The sequence below is a fragment of the Mobula birostris genome, chromosome 25 (genome assembly GCF_030028105.1).
Source record: "Mobula birostris isolate sMobBir1 chromosome 25, sMobBir1.hap1, whole genome shotgun sequence".
Lineage (NCBI taxonomy): Eukaryota > Metazoa > Chordata > Chondrichthyes > Myliobatiformes > Myliobatidae > Mobula > Mobula birostris.
Window position 1 is genome coordinate 25,173,896 of NC_092394.1, and position 19,020 is coordinate 25,192,915.

Here is a 19,020-nt window from a genome sequence, read left to right on the forward strand (position 1 = left end):
ATTTGATAAATTAAAGGCGCTGTGCAAATACAAATTGTTGTTACAGCCGAATACCAGGAAAATCATTCTCACATTCTTCAAATATCTTAGAATGAACAATTCTCTTAAGAGTATTAAAATAGAGTAGTAAAACTCCTCCCTATACCTGTGCATCAAACTACGATCTCTCTTTTCCTGTGGTTGAAATATTCAGCAGCAGCTGAGATTCCTGGGATGAATCAGCAGGGTGCCCTGGAACGGGGAATGGAAAACAGCTGCCGGCTGTAGCTGGGCGCCTTGTGGGGACTGGGGAATTTTCTCCACAAGAAAATCCGGCCACGTTGGGATGCTCTCTGCTCCTCTTGGGCGGCGAAAGTAAGGCGGAGATCGCTGATTGTAATTCTATCTTGCGCCAGATCGCCGGTCCGCTCGGAAATTTAACGAAACGCCTCGGGGATCGTGTAGCCCTTCCACAGAAGTTAACAAGGTGAACAAAAAACTTTAATCCGAATTTTCCGTCAGCGCTGCGATCGGGTAATGCTATACCTCCCACTACTTAAGGAGGTAACGCGAACTGATCTGAACTACTTCAGAACAACAATCGCACTTTAACTGTGATTTTATTTTCGTACGCAACCAACCTTTCAGGTAGGGTGGTTTTATTTGTTTCAATGTTCAGTGCTTTATATAGCGAAGCGATTACTCTGCTATAATTGCATCGAAACTTGTGGATTCAAAAGTTAGAGAAGTAATAATTTCTCTTTAGCCTCAAACTTTAATACTCTGTGCCAAGGTGATGTAATTCTAAAAATGCGTACAGCGAATTATTCCTTTTGAATTTCGATTTTGCAAACACAACGGACCCATTAATACAAATTTAGCAATAATCGTTCATTGTAACATTTATCTTGGCTTCCTTCCAGTTGTGAGGAAGTCTTGTTTTGTAGTTTCCGGAGAGAAGCGGGGGGATGACGGTTTGAGATTGAGAAGTTTAGAGCAGGCAAGGACAAAAGTGGAGGGAAAGGCCTCTTTTCTATGCGGCAGAAAACAGAACGAGGAGGAAGCTGAGGGAAATACAGTCAGTGAGTTCACATCTCCAGAATCCCATCCGTTAATCCTGCATCTCTCTCTTATTTTCAAATGAGAGAGATTTTCCTGTGGAAAATGCTGAGTAGGATTATGCCAACAAGAGCTGGATAACCGAGTTCAGAGACTTCAGTTGTCCAGCACCCAGGCTAAAGGCGGATTTAGGGAGAGTGGTTTATATAGAGCTGCATTTTGCTGCCAGTAAATTGCAACCAACAGTTGGCAATCTGACTGGGATACAGGCGCACGTGATAGTAACAAGGGGGAAAGATTGCAGATGTGCCCCTGCATAGGCGGTTCATTGCGCTCAGCAACTCTGCCCTGTTTTGTATTCATTTTAATGGCTATATTGACTGGAATTTTCCTAACATGGAGAGTTACTTTAGACAACACGTATGTGTATTAAGAAGGGTATGGTCTTTGATGTTAACGACTTGAAAAACATAAGAAAGAGAAGCGAGAGTAAACCGTTCGACCCGTTGTGCCTTCTCCATCGTTCAATAAGATCCTTTACCTGTGTGCACTAATGCCGGGTACCCAGATCCAGTTAATATTGAAAACTCTGTCAGTCTCTGAATACATTCAGTGACTGAGATTACATGGGTTGAGTGTTACAAAGATTCACACAATCTGGATGAAGTTTCTTTGTACTTAGCACTGAACAGCTAGCTCCTTGTTTAAAGCCTATGGTCCGCTTCTAGATTCTTCAGCCAGGGCAACCTCATTCCTTCATCCATCCTGTCAAGCTCTCTAAGTATACTTAAATGAAGTCACCTCTCACTTGGAGAGATGCATGCCTTTTCTGCATACTTTTTTCTCATTGATCAAACACGAATTTGGAGATTCTTTGTTGCATCCTCTCTATTGCAAGGGTAAGAGGACTAGACCCTTACACAGTGACTAAATAAATTCCTCCTCATCTCCAGTCTAAAAGGATGCCCCTCTATTCTGAGGCTATGTCATCTGGTCTTAGACTCACACACCATAGGAAACATCTCCTCCACATCCACTCTATCAAGGCCTTTCACCATTTGATAGGTTTCAATGAGGTCTTTTGAATTCTAGTGAATACAGGCCCAGAGTGATCAGACGCTCTTCATATGATAAGTCATTCAATCCTGGAATAATTTTTGTGAACCTCCTTTGAACCCTCTCCTGTTTCAGCACATCCTTTCTAAGACAAGGGGCCCAAAACTGCTCACAGTACTCCGAGTGAGGCCTCACCAGTGCTTTATAAAGTCTCAACGTTACATCCTTGTTTTTATATTCTAGTCTTTTTGATTGTAGGATTCCCTGAAAGCAAAGACAGGTTGCACCTTTCATGTCACTTTCAGGACATCCCAAATGTTTTACGCTCTGAACTACAACAGAAGTTCAAGTTGTGTTGTAATTTTTATTTATTTAATGATACGGGGCACAGTAGGCCCTTACAACCCTTCAGCTGCACCGTCCCAGCAACCCCACAACCCCGATTAAACCTGACCTAATCGTGGGATAACTTACAATGACCAATTAACCTACCCGGTACATCTTTGGACTGTGGGAGGAAACTGGGGCACTCGGGGAAAATCCATCCATTCCACGTGGAGGAAATACAGAGACTCCTGATGGAACGATGTTGAAATTAAACTCTGAACTCCGAATGCCATGACCTATAATTGTATCATGCTAACCGCTACACTACCAAGACACCCATGGTAATGCAGGAAGCACAACACCTAATTTACAGGTACAGGTTCTCATGAACACTGGCATGATAATGGCCAGATAATATGTTCAAGTGACATTATGATGAAGATAAATATTGCTCAGGGCCGTGGGGATAGGTCCTCTACCCTTCTACAGAGTGCCACCATGGAATCTCTTCAGGAAGAGTCGATGTGGGTCCGGTTCAACATCCCATCTTAAACTGCACCACTAATAAAGCAGCATTCCCTCAATTTTTCACTGCTGTGTCAGCCTTCTTACTTGTTCATAGACAGTGATGTTAATGAAAATTCTGGCACTTGTTATGCACCATGAATTGCTGCTTGCTGGGCCAGTTCAGACAATAGTTGGGGTAGTGGCACCAATCTGTCTGAAGTTGCACTTGGCCCTAACTGGATGAGAACCAAATATTTCCTTTCTTGATTTACATAAGGGAACCAGATGTATTATTTGGAGCTCAGAAATACATTTTCTAATGACATGAATATCTTTTTGTAACTAATTAGTGAACCAGATCAGTTGTTATAATTGCCAGTGGTGCCCAAGAGTATTGCAAGTGTGCCTAATGCAGCTACAGTGTCAGAAAGGGGAGAGAGCTTCTACATTTTCATTGCCAGCCACACCATCTTGGTGCCGTTGCTTCTCAAAGCAATTCCACTTGAGTATATCTGAAGAAATTAGAGACCAACTCTGAATTAATTGCAAAATTTGGTTTTCAATGTTGTTATGTCATTGGTAAATAATTGTTGATGAATGAAGATTTATTATGATTAGCGATATGAGATATGAAGAAATGAATATTGTATTGACCCACCCTCTGTGTGTGGCCTTTGGGATTCCATGACACCAGCAATGGACTGGAAATAGAGAAGAAACCATTTAATAATTATTGCTCTAAAGTAAAAAAAATTCGAATTGTTGGCTGATGATAAAGGCCCAAGGTCTTGTCTCATTAGATTGTGGCCTTACCCAGTAAGTAAAAAAAAACAAAATTTTCACAGAGACACAGAGAAATAGGCACAGGTTAATCACTCCTAAAACCTATTCTCTCATTCAGTGCGATCTTTGCTGACCTCTGACCTCGGATGCGTAAGCTCTGTAATATTTGATCCATAGTTGTTGTTAGTTTTTCCCCTCTGAATGTTTTAAGGAACATGTTAATCCTTTGGAAAAATACTTCCTGATTACATACATTTAATACACTTAATGGTCAATATTTAATTTTAAGGTTATGCTGTTTTAAAACATAGAACATAGAATAATACAGCACAGTACAGGCCCTTCGGCCCACAATGTTGTGCCGACCCTGAAACCCTGCCTCCTATATAAGCCCCCACCTTAAATTCCTCCATATACCTGTCTAGTAGTCTCTTAAACTTCACTAGTGTATCTGCCTCCACCACTGACTCAGGCAGTGCATTCCACGCACCAACCACTCTCTGAGTAAAAAAACCTTCCTCTAATATCCCCCTTGAACTTCCCATCCCTTACCTTAAAGCCATGGCCTCTTGTATTGAGCAGTGGTGCCCTGGGGAAGAGGCACTGGCTATCCACTCTATCTATTCCTCTTATTATCTTGTACATATCTTGAATAGATTGCTTCTCAATTTCCTTAACCAAGGCTGTGAAGTCCAGCCTCATAACCTGACACTCCCACCCCTTCCCCTGAATTGCCCTGGTGATATTGTTTCCTATAACAGTATATCTTGTGATTTACCTCCCCAACTATGCTAAAGAAAATGCAAGGTTGTTGCCTGATGCACAACAGGTATGGAGAGGAACATTTTTTTAACCTCTCCAACTGGTTTACTACAAAGCTATAAAAACAAAGAGCTGCAAATATTCCATAGCCCAAGCAGCATTTGTGTTAATAGTTCAGATTATCAGAATCTTTCTGATGAAGGTTGTATGATGTGTAACGTTAATCAGGTTTTTCTCTCTGTAGATTCTGTTCGACCTGCTGGTCAATTTCAGCACCTTTGGATTTTCTTTCTGATTTCCAGCATTTGCAGTTTTTCTTTCTATTTTCGCTTCAAATTGTTCCACACTATTCTTTTCCCGAGATTTTTTTTCTTTCCCAAATTAAACTTCATAATTTGCTACAGTGGGGTTTAAAGCCACAACTCCAGAGATGCTGAACTAGTACTCTAATCACTCAGCTGCCATAGAACATATTAGTGCCCTATTCTTAGACATTGGTTAATTACTTCATTCATTCAGAACGTGATAATAGTCTATTTTATATTTTATATGATGGGAGCTTAGTTAGAGAATAAAGAATGAAAGATGACTGTTGTAGCATAGATTTCGCAGAGCAGCTTTGTGAATTAAATCACTTTTCATCATTCAAAGAACTCACTTTTTAATAAATTACTTTTTCTTCTCAGAGGAAATACCAACAATGAGTGTCCTTCCACCAGTCAGAAGAGACCGAATTATACCAGAGCTACCCTCGGTAAGGTAGTCTTTCATCTACCGCTTGGACCATCATTCACACTTTTCTAAGTTTAAGATGCCATACACTACAAGACACAATACAACAAATGGCTGAACAATAAAGTGTTCACTTTGGTATGATTGCAGGTTTGTTGGAATTGGTGACATTAGTAATTCCACTAGCTTTCTGATTGGCTAAGTTCCAACTAATCATAAAATGGGATGAATTCCAGAAATTTAAGTTTTTACAGGGCACAGAGTGCAAATCAGATTCACCTCCACCATGGTGGGAGCTGCTCTCCATATTCCCTCACAATACAAAAGAATTTCTTTCAGCCATTTGAGTCTATGCTCAATAATTTTCCCGTGTGACTTAATCCTTCCACATTCCCCTGATGTCCCCCAGATTCCACAGCCACCTTGCTTGAGGAAATTCAGGGTGACCAGTTAATCTACCAACCTACCCATCGTTGGGGATGTGAGAGGAAATCAGAGCACCTGGAGGAAACCCACATGGGCATAGGGAGAATGTGCATTGAGCACAGGTCACTGGCAACATGAAGGGGCACATACTAGCCCTGGCAATATGCTGCCTTGTTTTTTTAGGTTCTTGATTTGCACATTAATAGCAGGAGCTCCACAAGATTATTCCTTTGGTTAATTTACTGACATCGAACTAAGCACTGGGAACTGGTGATGATACATATTTGTCCTCTGATTTTGCACAATATGCAAAGTGCATAAACTTGCTTGAAGTTTTAAGAACAGAATCCAGGCATTTTCAATACTATATCACATGTTTAGTGTAGACAACAGAGGACAAATTACAGCTTACCATGTTGTAGTGGATGTCTATGAACACTCGAACGTGGCTAACTGAGTACAACGTGGTCCTGATTATGTTGTGAATGGATAAATAACAATCAAAAAGTTTGTGACTATATGTGTCTATCAGATTATATCTAATGACAATGCAAGTAATTTTCAAATTAGTTGAAGTAGGAATGTCTGTAGATTTGCGTTCTCTCAAAAAAGTGTTAAATTGGCTTATTATTGTGTATCAAGGTACAGCTTTCTTGCCTACTGTCCATACAGATCAATTTGTTACAAAAATGCATTGAGGTAGTTCAGGGTAAATCTACAAAAGTGCAAAATATAAAGTGTTACAGTTACAGAGAAAGTGCACTGCAGGTAGATAATAAAATGCAGGCTGGTACAATACTGCATCTCTCTCTGTGCGAATGCCAAATTATCAGCAGATATACAACCATGATGCACCACATCTGGTCCAGGGAATGAGTCTGTCCAGCCCAAATACTATATTGTCCTAGTTCTGCCTTTTCAACACTGACTCACCCCAGTGCCAATGGTCTCCAGGGCAGTCTTGAGAAAATATGTAGTCTGTGATGTCATCGGGGAAGTGTCTGGGCACCAGGAAACACTGTGTGAGCTGAAGCTTTGGGTCTTAGGTGTAACTCCTCTGTCTGCTCTGTGAATATGGGGTCCAGATTCTCACTGCCCTGCATAACTCATGCTCCAAAGCTCAGGATCCACCCGATGTTCTGGGCTGATCAATAGTGTATTTGATACTGGCACCTTGGGCTAGAGATTCAGGGACAACAGCAAGCCCACTCTAATCTGTTTAGGTTTAGTTGAGATCCATGTCCCTGTCCAGCTCAGTGTACAGCACTGATGGACACTGATGTGGAAAGGAACTCCAGAGATATGGTAAGTGGAGCATCTGGTGGGGGGCATAGTCGGGGACAGTGTGGATCTTGGATTGAGTGTCTTCAAGGATGAGTTAAAACATTGCTATCAGGGTTAAAATAAAATGGTTTCCTATATGTGACAATGGGAGTGGTTCAGACTGTCAACATGACCCACCTCTCAAACTAAGTTGTACACGACTCATTTGTAACCTATGGATTGCAAGTGGCAAAAGCTGCTTATTAAAATAAGTGAACTGACATTATCTGCTTCCATCTTCAGTACACTATATGAAATTGAATTGTGTGTTTATATAAGGAATACTTTACATTACAAAATGCTCCACCTAACAAATCCCAGTGCTAGGGAAGAATTGTCTTTTTTTGTTATTTCATTTGATATTAAGATTTCAGATGATCATATTGTCCAGTTGGTGTTAGAGATTGATTTGTGTCTCTGTAAATGTATCCCCAGGTAAACCATTGAGGCTTCCTACATTGAATCAAAGCAAACATTATATGTAACATCAATACATTGCTAATATGTACTCCATTTCAGGGAAGCAGATTTGTTTGTTAAATGTATTCTAGGAGAAAAAGAAAAAGAAAAAAATAGCATTACTTATCTGTACTGTACAGCACGTACACCGAGACATATAGTAAAATGTCTCATTTGTGTCAGTGACCAACATAGTCCAAATATGTGCAGAATTGCACATAAAATGTGTGTGTGTATATATGAAATATGTTATATGATTGCTAGAAATACTCACTGTTTATAGCCTCAAATGCACCTGGATAGGGAGGGGGGAATGTTGCTGTGAAACTGCACCTCCAGCAGGATTCTGCACTTTCACTTTCAGGAGCGGAAAAAAGAAAAAGAAGCTAAATTGTAAAATGGAAGAATTAACTGAACATGAAAGAAGACTCACAAAGACCAAAGAATGAGTCAAAAGTCTCAAAGTTTGGAGAGAACACTCAACAGCTTTAGCCCACATGTATAGGGTCTCTATCAATTTCTCTTTATAAACTTTTACAAGTGACTTTGCAGCAAATAAATTTATACAAAAATTTAAAAACTAACCTGTCGATATAAATATAAACCCTTGAATTACCTACTTCTCTCTGCTCCTAAGAGACTTATGGGTACTAAGGGACTGGAGGGCTATGGGGATGGTACAGGAAGATGGTACTGAGATTTTAGGAATGGCAGAGTGACACTGAAGAGTTTAAAGGCCTACTCATGGTTCTACTTCTTACATGATTAGTTATCAAAACAGCTGGGAAAGGATTCTTAGATAACTATGCCGTACATTCATGTAACTCGAGTTGTTTGCAATAATTTCAACGCTCTTGCTTATGGCTTTGTTAAAATTGATCAAGAAAATTAAAAAGCCCAAAGATTTAGCTTAGTGGGTGGCAAAATGTGAACTGCACCCATTGAGAAGTTCTATATGTCTGAGCATGAACTGAATTTAATGATTGCTAACAGCAATTTTACTTCAGTCACAATACATTGCATTTGTGGAATAGCCTTGGCTTTCATTCACATTTAGAAAGATTTGCAATGCTTGATCAAAGAGACTTTTTTGGCATTGAGGTTGTTGTTGAGACTTGTCACTCAAAATGAAACTTTTCTCACTTGCCAGAAGGCTCCTTCTACATAAATTTAGCTGTGATATTACAGCCAAGGCTATTTATTTTTGTGTGGTCTGCCTAAAGCATCAAAGCTTTAAAAATGAAAGGCAGCTAACATGCTGGAAATCTGAAATAAAAGCAGAAAATATTAGTAGCATTCGCCAAGTTGGGCAGCATCTGTGGAAGGAAAAACAAGGTTATTTTTCTCAGTCATAGACAATTTTTTGGTTTTCCTGAATGAATTTGCAGTGAATGCAACAGTAAATGAAAATTAACAATCTGTGCTTGTTGGACATCTGAAATAAAAGAGGAAGATGTAGTAATATTTAGCAGATTAGGTAGCATATTGACTTTATTTATCTTTCCATAGATGCTGCCTGACCTGCTGAGCCTTATCACCATGCTTTGCTTTCATAACAACAAAGTTTTAGCAGAATTTAGTATTATAGTTACTATTACCACTTCCCACAGTTATATACAGAATAAGCTATGATTGTGCAAAGTAGAAATTACACAATCTATATAATTGTTAACCATGAGTTTCAAGGAGACCCTTGTTTATCATAAATCCTTAATAACTGTTTGAATTGCATTTTTTAAATTTAATTGAGATGTTTCACTGATATAGCTAGCTACTTCATTTAAGAACTGGGATTGTTGAGCGATACTAAATGGAGTAGGAATATTGAAACCTAGATCAGGAGAGAGTGGACCACAGATTGGTGCTAGAAGATCCTTATAGAATAGAGGTTGCACAATAATGCTACTTGATTTGATGACCAAATTATATGCAAAAGTTGGTGAACAATTATCGAAATGTGTCTGTCAGCAGAAGACACTGAACTATGACTGAGCCAGAACAATGAAATGTAAACCCAATAAGTTTTCACAGACATGGTGCCTCCAGCACACTTCTTTCATGTAGCAATCTTATGGAAATAATATGTTGGCATAAGACAGCATATAGACTGCATCAGCATTATGCGTAGACTGTGGTAATAACCATTTGACTCAACTCATTCATGAATTAGTTGCACTAGCTTTGAACTCTAGTCAGAGATTTTTTTATATCTCTGTTTATGTAGAATGAATTAAAAAAGGTTGAAATTAGTGATGATGAAGGATTGCTGAGGACAGCATTAAAAACAGGTCTTCAGACGCTGTCACCATGTCTAGACAGGACAACACTTTCAGCCACTCACTTTTTTATTGCAAATTGCATTAAAGCTCATTGCATGTGTTTTAAGGTTGCAAAGATATTTCAGAATCCCGCTCCCCCCCCCCCCCCCCAACTTTCTGTGTTTGTGTGGCGGGGGTTGTTAAAATCCGCAAAGTAACAGAAAATAAGTTACGAATGGTGATAACATGAATGTTCTCTCTCAATCTGCACAGCCAGTTATTTTCAATTTGTATACCGCTCAATGCTTCTTTCCAATTTTATCACTTCTTTCCTGAAGCGAGTGTCTCAGTTAACCTTTAAGATGCTTATTCACGTGGCCGCACTTTTTGTAGGAGTGCAGGTGGTTCATGTCAGCTCTTCGTTCAACTGAGGAGGGAATCAGGACTAGCCTAATCCTGTTCTGGTAATGACCTATAGCTGATACTAGACAGTGAACAAGAACAGAAAACCACTGATTGCTTTTGTTGCATTTTTAGTCTGAGGATATTGATCTGTTGCTCCCCACAACTCAACTCCATTCAGTCCAGTTTATTTGAAGGCAACTTTCAAATGTAAATAAGAACACAACTTTACTGTGATTTGTCACTTTGCTATTTCAGTGTTTCACAAAAGAAGCAGCCCTCCACACAAAAGACATATTCAACCCCAAAGTGAAGCGTGCCTGCCACGATGACCGGACAGGAACAGTTGGGTAGGTCCTTTCTAAAAACTTTCAAGCAGCTCTCATGAATGGATGTGGCCTATAAACTTCAAAGTAAACATAATTATATCTCTGAACTTGGTGAGAACAAATCCAATGTTTAGTAAGTTCCTTCTGTGAATATTTTAGCCACTAGCAGACCGCTATAGCGTTGGCTGAATAAAAAAAGTGTATGTGGTGAGATCAAGGAAGTTGCTCTTGAGGTGGTGTGCCCAGTTGATCTCACAAACGTTAGATGAATTAATTCAAAGTTTTATTACTTCTGGATTTTGATCATTTTTTTAAATGTAAAGGACCAAAGCAAGCAATCTAGTCTAGGTGTTCTTACTAAAATCAAAGTCATGTTTGTTGCCGTACACACAAGTAAATATATGTAGAGGTTCAATGAAAAACTTACTTGCAGCAGCAGCACAGGAACATTGCATCATACAAGCAGCAGTCACAGGATAAACATAATTTATACACAACTTTTACAAGCAAGAACACTATTAGGATAAATATAAAGACCATTGTGGTGCAAAGTGGTTGCTATATTGAGGTAGTGATTCGGGTTGTGCAGGTTGGCTCAAGAACCAAATGGTTGAAAGGAAATAACTGTACCTGGTGGTGTGAGACATCAGGCTTCTGTACTTCCTACCTGATGGTAACTGCGAGAAGATGGCATGGTGCACATCTTTGATTATAGATTTTGTCGTCTTGTGGCAACACTTCAGAAAGTGCTACAATTGGTGGAGAGGAATTCATGAATGATATATTGGGCTGAGTACAACACTCTTTGTAGCTACTTGTGTTCCCGTGTATTTAATTTACCTAGTGCCTGGATTCAGGACATCTTATCTGACCTGCAGAGAGGGGGAAAAGATCCAGTTGGGTACCAATATCCATAGGTAGAACTGGGAAAGAGGTTCTGCTGAAGGAATTTGAGGAGCTAAGGACTAAATTAAAAAGCAGAAACAAAAAGGTAATAATCTTTGGATTGCTACCTGAGCCAGGTACAAATTGGCATAAGGTCAATGTGATTAAAGATTTAAATGCATGGCTCAAAAAATGGTGCGTGGGGAAAAGGATTTGAATTTGTGGAATATCGGTTGGAGTATTAGGAAAGAGGGAATTGTTCTGATGAATGGGCTGATACTTTGCTCTCTGGATCCCATTCATCTGCCTTCTCTCCATAACCTTTGATGCCCTTACTAATCAAGAACATATCAACCTCTACTTTAAAGATACCCAATGTCTTGACCTTGGCCTCCACAACCATCTACAGTACTGTGTAAAAGTCTTAGGCATGTGTGTGTGTGCCTAAGGATTTTCCACAGGTACTGTATTTGTCAACGTGGTGTGGAGGGTGAATTTGTAAATCTGGTAGGAGCAAAGGATGTTAGGATGGTGAGGGTGGAGAACAATGGGCGGGGTGTAGAAGAGGTGGCAGAGAAGGATTGCCAGGAGTGGGGTAGGGACGGTGGTGTGGGTGCAGACACACCCAGCCCTGAGACACCAGGCAAGCTCATTTGCTTCCTAACAACTAGCTTACTGATCTTTACAGAATGTCTCTTTGGTGCTTCCATCTCTTTCCTCTTTCTCTACCCCCTTCCCACTCTCGGTCCACAACAGAGACCCATATCAGAATCAGGTTGATCATCACTCCTATATGTCATGAAATGTGTTTTATTTTTTCATGGCTGCAGTGCAGAATTAGAATCAGGCTTAATATCACTAGCATATGTCATGAAATTTGTTATGCTGAAGTATATTGCAATACATAATAAAAATTGTAACTTACAGTAAGAAGTGTGTGTGTGTATATATATGATATAAAGTTAAATTAAATAAGCAGTGCAAAAAGAGAAAATAATGGTAGGTAGCGTTCTTGGGTTCAATGTCCATTCAGAAATCTGATGGCAGAGGGGAAGAAGCTAACATCAGGAACATTATTTAACCAAATTTTTATGGACTACAAATCAATAAAGAGAAAGAACTTTTAACTTCATCTGCCCATTCACTTCCATTCAAGGCCCCAAGCAGTCCTTCCAGGTGAGGCAACATTTCACCTGCGAATCTGCTAGAGTCACCTATTGTGTCCAGTGGTCCTGAAGTGGCCACCTCTACATTGGTGAGACCTGTCGTAAATTGGGGGACTGCTTCGCCAAGCTCCTTCACTCCATCTGCCGAAAGCAAACTGCCCGCTGGCCAAACATGTTAATTCTGATTCCCATTCCTGTTCTGGCACGTGGGTTCATGGCTTCCTTGTGCTGAGATGAGGCCACCCTGAGGGGGGAGGAGCAACATCTTATATTCTGTCTCGGTAGCCTCTAATCCGATGGCATGAATATCAATTTCTCCTTCCAGTAAAACATTTTCCCCTCCCCCTCCCCTCTTCTATTCCTCACTCTAGCCTCTTACCTCTCTCATCTGCCTATCACCTCCCCCATGGGTTCCCTCCTCCTTCCCTTTCTCCTATGGTCCACTCTCCTATCCAATCAAATTCCTTCCTCCCCAGCTGTTTACCTTTCCTACCCACCTGGATTCACCTATCACCTTCCAGCTATCCTCCTTCCCCTCCTCCCAGCCTTTTTATTCTGGCGTCTTCCCCCTTCCTTTCGGCCAAAAATGTTGTCTATTTATTCATTTCCATAGATGCTGCCTGACCTGCTGAGTTGCTCCAGCACTTTGAGTGTGCAACTTTTCACTAATATTTTGAAGAACTTAATATAAAGGATGTGTTAGATTGAAGAATGCATTAGATTATGATCAAAACTGGAACATAATTACCTTTTTAAGTATTATTATTCTGTAACATTTATCTGATGAAACCTTGTCTATCAAACTTTTTTTCCCTCTTAGGCCAGAGAGCTTGCTAAGCAGTAATTATGGCTTAGCATGCTATCAGTAAAGATTCACTAATATATTATTAAACAAAATGCAGTGTTTTAAGGGATTTTACAGCAAAGTTTGTTTATATGTAATGATTTGTCAGTTGACTCATTTCTCATGAATGAGCAGGGAAAAAAGATGCAAATAGCAGACTTTGTAGGCAAGAGACTGACGACTGGCAGAATTTCGAGGTTTCCACAACGCTATACTTGTATAACAGTCCTAAAGTTCCAGTCAGTTTCATAATGTAATGATAGTGACATTACACTATCAAACTGCATTACTGCATCCCTAAAATCTCGCAAATTATTAATGAAGGAAATTGGTTTTGAGAGTAGGCTGAACACGAAGAATGCCTCACTTTTTCATTAATAATTCATGGTTTCAGCAGGACAGCTTATTTTTCACAAGTTTTCAGTTACTGGCTCTGAACTGAATACAGAAACTTCATTGTTTTCATAGTCCAGCCCTTTGCCATCAATGTTTTTTCTCATTAAATAATATAGACTGATTTAGAACTCAAGCATTTATTTATGCACTGTTTAATGAAACTGGCACCAAGCCATTATGTGCCACTGTGATACATTTAATTATTGGCTTATCTAGACCAAATCTGTTGCAATTACATTAAACACTTTTTATCTCATGTCAGTCAAATCAGGGACCAAGAAAAGTCTAAGTTTGACAAACATAAAATTCTCAATTTGGCTTTTTTTGGTTTAGAAAGATCAGACAAAGTTTATTCCAAAGTCTGTATCGGCTTTCTTGGCTAACTGACATTCATTTCTGATCCCAGTTGTTTGAAGAGCTTGCTAAACCATTTCAAAGGGCTGTAATACTTGTGTGTGATTGGAGTCACAAGTAGGCAGATGTTAGTGAATTGAGTGTTTTTTTTAAATAATTACATAGCTTCATGGGCAAAGTTTCATTTGAAACCAGATTCTTTTGCTGAAATGAACTTAACGCATTGGAATTGAACTGACAGGAGCTGTCTGGTGGCTGAACATTTAACACTTAGTACGATGAACAACTGTTTATTAGTATTTCTAGGACTCCAAGATTACTACAAGGAAATGTCCTTTAAGCCACACTGGTGGATTACTGAGGCTCAGACAGATAGGGTATATGGATAAAAAAATGAGGGACAGGATTAGTCTGCACTTAGAAAGGTGGGAATAAATTAAAAATAGTCACCATGGTTTTGTTTAGGAAAACTCCTATCTGACCAATTTAATTTTTTGAAGAGATAACAAAGGGTATTGATGTAATAAGGGTAGTACAATTGATGTAGGCAGCCTGGAATTCAGTAAAGCCATTGAGAAGGCTGCCCTGAAAGTTTAGAGTTCATATGATCCAGGCCTAGTTGGTAAATTTGATCCAAAATTGGCCTGGGAATAGGAGAAAATGGTTGATCGTGGAGTGTTATTTTATTAATTGGAAGCTTCTGGTCTTGGATGTCCAAAAGGGATAGCTACCCTGATCTTGAAGATTATAAACATTTATGATTTGACTGTAAATATGGGAGGTATGATTAACAAGTTTGCAGATAGTCAACAGAAAGAGTTGGTAAAATAGGCAGAGCAATGGCAGGTGGAATTTAATCATGATCCGGGAGGAGAAGATGGCAGCGCGCCTGTGTATGTGCAGCCCTCCGGTGAAAAATGATATCGTATCTGTTAAGTAGGGGCAGTGGACAATTGTGATTTAATGGAGAATGGACGTGAAAGCACAGAGGAACATCTGGAGAGATTTCTGAAACGCCCGTTCGCTGCTGTCGTTACTGTGTGGTCGGGAATCTTTCGGAGGGTAGGCCTCAAAATCCCCGGCCTTGCCTGCTTTTGGTGACCGAGAAGGAGGTCGAATCACTCGGACAGAGATGGCGCTCAGTACTCGGTGTCAGAGAGCTGATCAGAGCTCGAAGTTTTCGGATGACTCAGAGTCAGATTGTGGTCGGCATGGCAGGGAGAGTTTTTCTTCCTTCTCCCGTCTGCGTGAGATGTGGGACATTTGAGAAACTTTGAACTTTACTGTGCTCATGGACTTCATCATCAAGTTATGATCTTGTTGCACTGTTGTAATTATATGTTATAATTATGTGGTTTTGTCAGTTTTTTCAGTCTTGGTCTGTCCTGTGTTTTGTGATATCACACCGGAGGAAATAATGTATCATTTCTTAATGCATGCATTACTAAATGACAATAAAAGAGGACTACGTGTCTTCATAATCTAATCTAAGTGTGAACAGATATATTGTGGGAGGACTAATAAGGTCCGGTCACAAACGAGTGGCAGGGCCTTACAGACTGTTAAGGAAAATCAGGATCTGGCATACAGTACAAGGAGCTGAGGTATAGAGGTTAAGATACAACTGTATAAAACATTGATTAAGCCACAGCTGGAGTACTGTGTGATGTTCTGGGTTCCACACGATGGGAAGGGTGTGATTACACTGGAGAGGGTGCAGAGGAGATTCACCAGGACGTTGCACGGATGGAGCAGTTCAGGTATGAAGAGAGACTAGATGGGCTAGTTTTTCTTTCCGGAGGAGCAGAGAAGATTGAGGGGGCCCTGGCTGTAGACTATGAACTTATTAGGGTCATAAATAGGGTAAACAGTAGCATAACAGAGGTGCCTGAAGCTAGTGGGCATAGGTTTAAAGCAAAGTGTAGGAGGTTTAGAGGGAACTTGAATTTCTCTCTTTTGAGGTGTTTTCCTTCACAAATTCAGTGACCAGTGGTGTTTCATAGGGATCTGTTCTGGGACCTGTGCGCTTTTAGGTATTTTTATAAATGACTTGGATGAGAAGGTGAAAGAGTAGATTAATAAGTTTGCAGATGACACAAAGGTCGGTGGTGTTATAGATAGTGTAGAAGGTTGTCATAGGCTATAATGGGAAACTGACAGGATACAGAGCTGGCTGGGAAGTGGCAGATGGAATTCAACCTGGAAAGGTGTGATGTGATTCACATTGGAAGGGCAAACTTGAAAGTAGAGTACCAAGGTTAATAGCAGAATTCTTAGCACTGTGGAGGAACAGATGGATCTCGGGGTCCATAGATCATCAACTTGCATGGCAACTTTGAGCGGAATGGTTAAGAAGGTGGATGGTGTGTTGGCCTCCAGTAGTCAAGGGATTGAATTCAGGAGTTGTGAGGTAATCTTAAGAACTCTGGTAAGACCATACTTGGTATATTGTGTTCAGTTCTGGTCACCTTGTTAGAGAAAGGATGTGGAAGCTTTAAAGAGAGTGCTGAGGAGATTTACCAGGATGCAGCATGGATTAGAGAGCATGCCTTACGTGGAAAGGTTGAAATTTTCTCTTTGGAGCGAAGGACAATGGAAGGCAACTTGACAGAGGTGGATAAGATAAGAGGGATAGACAGAGTTGACAGCCAGTGCCTTTTTCCTAGGTTGGCAATGAGTTATTTGAGAAGGCATACTCTTAATGCAGGGGTTCCCAACTTTTTTTATCCCATGGACCAATACCATTAAGCAAGGAGTCCGTGACACCAGGTTGGGAACCCCTGTTTTAATGTCATTGGAGGAAGCTGTAGCGGGGATGCCAGAGATGTTTTGTACACAGATAGAGGCAGATACTTTAGGAAAATTTAAACAACTCTTAGATAGGCACATGGATGAAAGAAAAATAGAGGTCTATGTGGAAGGAAAGGATGAAATTAATCTTGGAGTAGGTTAAACGGTCAGCACAGTATTGTAGGCTGAAGGGCCTGTATTGTGCTGTACTCTTCTATGTTCTGTTGGCCGTTCCCTGCACGAGCCTTCAGAATTCCCGTAATCGAATACTAGGAAGAACTGGCATGTTGGGCAAAGGGCACTCAGCACCTTTGGGTTGTTGCTAGCTAAGTGAGATCTATGTTTTGGGAATTTTGAGAAACTATCATTCTCTGACAGCAATATGAAAAGAAGACCTACAAGCAATTTGTCTTGGCTGCCCTGTGCTGTAGGGAGGATTCCATTAACTCCAGCAGCACATATATATAATCAAGTGCACCTCAATCATATCCTTAATGTCGAGTACTTCAACATTAGCCAAATAAAATCAGTAAAAGCAGGGGCTGAAAGTCTGAACTGGAAACTGAAATAGTGAAAATACTCAGCTAGTCAGGCAGCATTTGTGGAAAGAAAAAAACAGAATTAATGTTTTAGGTCAAAGGTAAAAGATTTGTGGGGAGGGGGTGGAAATGAGGTTTCTGATCGGAAATGTTACTGTTTCTCTTTCAACTGATGCAACCGAACCCTGGGGAACATTTCCACCAATGTTCCCTCTTTTTTTTTACAGCTGCATGGACCAACCATTGCTCTAAGCAGAAAATTCTTGCATGGCCTGAAATCTGCTCAGCACTTCAAATGTTTTTTTTTGTAATATACATATTATGAATATTTAGAATGAAAATTGAAAAATCACATACTTTTGATTTTATTTATTATTTGATGAGTATAATGAAATAAAGTACAACAAAGAAAATCCTTTCATGTTTCGGAAACTTTTTCAAGCTGCGTCCAATTCCTCTTGCACAGCAAAACCTATGTGTGCGGGAGCATTTCAGTTACTGCACGGCCACAAACCTGCGCAGCTTAGAGGGAACAATAATTTCCACCCTTTTATGCTTTTATTTTAACTTCACTCTACAGTAAGAAAGAATAATGTCTTCTGGTTGTAGCAACTGTATGGATGGTCAAAGAAAGAAGTTGACCATTGAACCAGCTCTTGTCCTTTGTGGGGGGAAAATCTGATCTGGTTTGTTTTTCCAGTAATTGAGAACTGCCCCCATCAGAGAATGCACTGTTAAGTAGTTACAGTTTCTGAGAGTGAAAGCTATGTAGCCAAACAGTTGTAAAATTGAATGTTTTCATGGTTTCCTAATAATGTCTTAAGCAATTCCAAACATGCAGCTTAGAACTCTTAGTACCAGTGATGGGGCAAGTGAAGTTGAGTGAAGGTATCCCATTTGGTTCAAGGGTGGGGTGAAATTTGTTTGCTGAAAGGAGAAACTGATATTCATGCCATTAGGTTGGAGACTACCCAGATGGAACAGAAAGTTTTGCTCCTCCACCCTGAGGGTGACCTCATCTTGACACAAGAGAAAGCCATGGATAGACATGTCAGAATGGGAATAGGAACCAGAATTAAAATGTTTGGCCTCCAGGATGGTGTGGAGGTGCTCAACAAAGCGGTCCCCCAATTTCTGACTGGTCTCACCAATGTAAAGGAGGCTACATCAGTGGAGGTGAGGGAGAAGGTGTATGGGCAGGTGTAACACTTCAGCGGCTTGCAGGGATAAGTGGCAAGAGGGGTATTACTGGGTCTCACCAATGTAGAGGAGGCCACATTGGAGCACCAGACATAATAGACAATGCCGGCTGATTCGCATGTCAAGTGTTACCTCCCCTGGAAGGAGTGCCTGGGGCCCTGAATGGAGATGAGGCAGATGTATGGACAGGTGTAGTACTTGGGCCATTTGCAGGGTAAGTGCCAGGAGGGCAATTAGCGGGTTGGTTGTTGTTACCGTACAGGAGAGAAGAGAGGACCACAGCTTTGTACATTTGCGAAACCTGGGCCCTGTACTGCAGGCACATCAAACAGCTGGAGCAGTTTCACTTGCGCTTTCTGCGGTCGATCATGAGGAATCACCAACCAGGAAGTCCTTGACAGAGCCAACAGCACAAGCATTGAGGCAAGGATCCTCCAGGCCCAG

At 40.5% G+C, this 19,020-nt stretch overlaps 1 protein-coding gene across 2 annotated transcripts in view; it reads left to right on the forward strand.

The window, feature by feature from the left end:
• Positions 1-180: 180 nt before the first annotated feature.
• The window catches only part of LOC140187767 (ras-related protein Rab-34-like), a 60,752-nt gene continuing 41,912 nt past the window's right edge, over positions 181-19,020 (forward strand). The window contains exons 1-3 of one of the 2 annotated variants that reach the window (XM_072243459.1): positions 181-466; positions 5,160-5,227; positions 10,332-10,423. In XM_072243459.1, the coding sequence (XP_072099560.1) occupies positions 5,174-5,227; positions 10,332-10,423 (146 nt within the window). In that variant the 5' untranslated portion in view covers positions 181-466; positions 5,160-5,173. The other variant, XM_072243460.1, reaches the window with a different exon arrangement.